The 4931-nt window shown below is 35.4% G+C and overlaps 1 protein-coding gene across 1 annotated transcript; it reads left to right on the top strand.

The window, feature by feature from the left end:
- The first annotated feature begins 306 nt into the window (after nt 1-306).
- On the top strand, nt 307-3698 carry LOC137406954 (E3 ubiquitin-protein ligase TRIM33-like). The gene is made up of 4 exons (XM_068093555.1): nt 307-473; nt 1033-1192; nt 2947-3130; nt 3529-3698. Exons 1-4 carry the CDS (start codon nt 307-309, stop codon nt 3696-3698), a joined length of 681 nt encoding a protein of 226 aa, XP_067949656.1.
- The last annotated feature ends 1233 nt before the right edge of the window (nt 3699-4931 follow it).

The raw sequence follows: 4931 nt of genomic DNA, 5'->3' as shown, positions 1-4931 counted from the left end.
TGACCCTTCTTTGTTCAAGGCTTTAACTTCAGGCTTTATATTATTTTCGTCAACAAGTAAATTGACTGCATAAGCATTTTAATTGTGGCCAGTCAGTTGGAAGTTATATTTTGCGTCTGGATTACGATTGATTACTTAACCTGATCTAATGTTTACTGAATCAGTAAACAAGACTTCTAAGTCATGACACGTAAGAGATCACATTCCGTTCTTCACCCAAAGGTAAAATTATTAGGCTATCAAGTATAGCATATGTAGGGCAAGACAAGCAGCAGGTAGAACCAGTAAATATTGCAAGCTCTAAAAATGGCATCAGCAACTACATTTAACAAAGAAGAAGAATGTTCTCACTGTTGTGAGAAGCTACCAAAGCTGACAGAACCCCGTGTCTTGCCATGCGGTCATGTCAGCTGCACCCCGTGTTTGGAGGCAAAGTACAAGATACATAAAGGCGTTAGATGTGAAACCTGCCAGTAAGTAAAACCTTGCAATATGTAGTCAATGTAATTTTTAGATCTTTACACTTTACTAGCAATAGTACAAAATTAATAGTAGTAGTAGTAGCAGTAGTATCAAAATAATGTTTGAAAGTAAACCAATAAAATATTCAATAGAACAGATTACAACATAGACTCACTTCCTCTCTTTTACCATGATACGTGTTAGAGCCTAACAATAAAGTAGTACATGAAAAAGATGGAAACTTCTATTAAGTATCTGAGGCTTTCTGTGATTGCATTTGCAAATGACTGTCATTAAGTACTGTGGTTAATAGTAGGAACAGGCTGTCATCTTATTGGTCTGTTATAGGAGAAGCTACTTTTACTCCGGTGAACTGGTGATTTCTATCTATGTTCAAGAAGTAGATATAATTCAAAAGAGTCCATTACAGCACATTATAACTTCATATCTTATATTTATAATTATGAGATGCTATTGTTAATATATATTCTGAGTTTACACCAACTTGCATGCTATAGCTGGTACAAGACGGTGTGATACATCCTGAAATTTGACTGCGTATATATTCAGCACGGTGGACAGAAAGCTAAATATTAAAAGTCTGCCAATAGCGTCCCTCCATGTGTCGGATCATCCAACAACAGCAACCTGTGATAAACCAGAGTGTAAGAGTACGGCTTACCACTTCTGTGTAGACTGTGGAGAGAAGGTTTGCAATGATGACCTTGAGGTATGTCATCTATTTAAACCCTCTTGATACTGTTTAATAGCTTCAAGCAATTATAATTACACATTATTTTAATATATTCAGAGTTTTACACTAAACAATGAATTGAATTCATGTTAGTGTAGGCAGAGTTGAGATTTGGTAACTAAACTTGAACATTACATTTACATGTGTTCAAAAATTAGGCGGACAAATGGAATATTATAGACAGTATCCCCTATCATGGGTCATATTTGTTATTATAAAGTTACTATTTTAGAAACATTTTCGTAACTGCTACACATATGCCAGTAGATCATATGCTAAGTTGTGTGGTAGACCTCAAACTGACACTCAGTGAGTAAATAATTTTTGGTAGACCTGCATACTATAGTGATAATTAATAATTATGGTAATTAACACTTGCGAATGTTTAGTTCTGTAGAATAACTCTTGTACTGAATGCTGACGGGTTTCTATTTCATAATGATAGTCAGATGAGTCTGTTAATAATGCCTGCAGTTTATAAGGAAACCAGACACAAGGATAGATTCCAGTGCAATGAATGTGTGATACTAACTAATTCAACACTCTTTTTGGCTAACTATCTTTTCACTTTGTAGATGATGCACACATTGAGACACTCTGTGATAAGTGTTTCAACAGATATTCCCATGTTCCATATTAACTCAGGCTCTTTGTTAAAAAAGATAAAGAATTATACATTCTTTCAGCACTTTTTATTTGTTTTACAGCTGCTCGTAGCTTGTTTTTCTGATGAGCAGCTCTGCTAAACTTCTAACAATCTCTTGGTTCATCTGAAACTTTCTGTCAATGAGCTTTTGTAAATCAAGTTCTTTTATCAGAGACAGTAATGTAAATGCCTCTTTGTCCTTGAATGGAGTGTTGAGTTATACAGTTTAAAAACATAAGTATTATTTCAAAGAGTTATATTCTGAGTTGGAGCACATGAAACTGCTCAAATCAAAATTGGACAACTTAATTAGGAAAATGTTGAAAATGGATTAGCTTGCCTGGCATATTCTTACGCAGAATTCGCTAGTCAAATCGTTTTCTTCAGAAAGCGCAAAACATTAGATAAAAATTTTCAGCTACTAAAACTCGCTTGACTTTTTGTTATTTGTCACTCAAAAATGATGCAGACTTGCAAATTACCAGCATCAGGGAAGCCGACATATTGGCTAGCTGCTAGATGTAGGAAGTGGTTATAGAACTACACTGATGAGTTTGTGTGTACATCTTGTGGAGTTCAATTACAAGAATTTCTTTAAAAGGTTAGTTATTCTCAAAAGTTATGTGTTTAAAACCTGTTAATGTTTACTCTGCTTTCAAGAATATGCATTTTCAGTAAAAATTTCATTATAAAAGACGAGCAACTTTAATAAATGTATCTATATAGCGTCACAACTGTTTCCATTCTACATTTTGCAGAGATAGCAAAAATCTATGTTTATTTTCACAACTTGAAAATATTGATAGAACCTGGGGATATGTGTCATAAAATTTGTGTCAGTTAATTTGTAAAACTGTCTATCAGAAGAACTAGTGTTGCTTCTTATTTGGCAGTGTGCCAATGAAAACTGTCACCCAGCAATAGTTGTTAAATTAACATACATAGTCCTTGCTACAGTAATTGTCTACGAGATGTGGCATGAGCTGATTGTTGAGTCACTAATTCAGTGCTCTCTCTCGATATGCTGGTTCATTCATCTATTATTTCTTTCATAGGATGCTGTGAATACTTGTCAATTTTTTAGCTGCATGATAAATATTTCCGAGGAGGTCACAAGGTCATATCTATGAGAGAATTTGAGCAGACAGCAGGCAAATACCAAAAAGCTTTCTGCAAAAAACACAAAAATGAGCAGCTGATAAAAGCCTGTGGGAGATGTAAGAAGTTCATCTGTAACCTGTGTGACAGAACAGAAGGGGAATGTTCAGGTGAGACTTCAGAATACAAAGTAGCAAATATCACTCAAAAACATTAGTTTATTGACGACATATTAGCCTTTCATTCAGAGTTTTTATGTATGTGTTAAACTGGCAAATATTATTAGTTGAGGTAATAAATTAAATAATATGAAAGACTATTTTGTATGAAGCAATATATGGTAGCTATGGAGTAGTTTAAGTTACTAATCAACAGCCTATATTTGTAAACTCAAGTACTAGTCATAGTAATGAATATAAACCTTGTGCTAGTGTATAACAGAAGTGGTACTTTACTTCTACTTCTCAAGTCATACTGCTATATTAAAGTACTTTTACATATAGATATGTTAGTACTACTAGCTAATCATCATAGAAAGTTTATACTGTATATACATTCACCTATGTAGATCAGACAATCAATCACAGCTACGCTGAACTGACAACAATTGCTGACAACATTACCTCTGAACTAAAAGGTCTCCTCGAGAAAGCTGCCCAAAAAACAGGCGATTTTCAGCAGGCTGATAAAAATTCCTGGAGCCAACTAGAAGAGAGAGAGAAAGCCTGTGCTGTTTAGATACAAAAAGTTGAAGAAGCTCGTGAAAAACACGTAAGTATGATCGCATGAGCATAGGTGAAGTGAATAGGTAACACGTAAGTATGATCGCATGAGCATAGGTGAAGTGAATAGGTAACACGTAAGTATGATCGCATGAGCATAGGTGAAGTGAATAGTTAACACGTAAGTGTGATCGCATGAGCATAGGTGAAGTGAATAGGTAACACGTAAGTGTGATCGCATGAGCATAGGTGAAGTGAATAGGTAACACGTAAGTATGATCGCATGAGCATAGGTGAAGTGAATAGGTAACACGTAAGTGTGATCGCATGAGCATAGGTGAAGTGAATAGGTAACACGTAAGTATGATCGCATGAGCATAGGTGAAGTGAATAGGTAACACGTAAGTATGATCGCATGAGCATAGGTGAAGTGAATAGGTAACACGTAAGTGTGATCGCATGAGCATAGGTGAAGTGAATAGGTAACACGTAAGTATGATCGCATGAGCATAGGTGAAGTGAATAGGTAACACGTAAGTATGATCGCATGAGCATAGGTGAAGTGAATAGGTAACACGTAAGTCATTTTCTGATTAAATATGCATACATTACATTAGTACAGATGATAAATGCTGAAGGAAAATTTATCATAGAATGGTCCACCTAATAAGTATGCTCGTAAGCCCTAAATGCATAGTTGACCTGTGGTGAAGTAATTATGGTGGATAAACGCCAACGGTAAAAATGGTATGTCATGCTGATGATTACCGTAAAACCTCTATTTGAATGCCATTTCGCACTATTTTTCAATCCTGACTCCATAGCAGTGTTCAAATAGAACCGCCTTCAATTAGAGAATGAAATTGTTATTTTCAAATAGCATGCCTGAGTTTTGAGAAAACTAGTTTTACCTTTTTACGGGCAAAGCTAATGTCAACGGTATTTTGCACTCTCCTTCGAGTGAACCACATTGACAATTTTTGATTTTATAAAACTGCTAATTTACCTTCAACTTGTCAAATATCTCTCAACATACTGTAAAACCTCTAATTGACCACAGTGCTCTAATTTTCAACTCTTCTTCTTTAGTGCCGGTCACTTGGAGGCGGCATTCAAATAGAGGCTCGAGGTCTATTTTATAAATGGCCTATTACAGGCAAAGCGAATGTCGCCTATATGTATGTTGATTTTTTTCCGGTGGAGCGATATTAAACCTTTCGGATGCCATAAATCTTCTAGCTTACCGCCA

Source organism: Watersipora subatra, chromosome 10 (genome assembly GCF_963576615.1).
Source record: "Watersipora subatra chromosome 10, tzWatSuba1.1, whole genome shotgun sequence".
NCBI classification, from domain to species: Eukaryota; Metazoa; Bryozoa; class Gymnolaemata; order Cheilostomatida; family Watersiporidae; genus Watersipora; species Watersipora subatra.
Note: the sequence above shows the minus strand (reverse complement) of the source record. Positions and strands in the feature narration are given on the sequence as shown.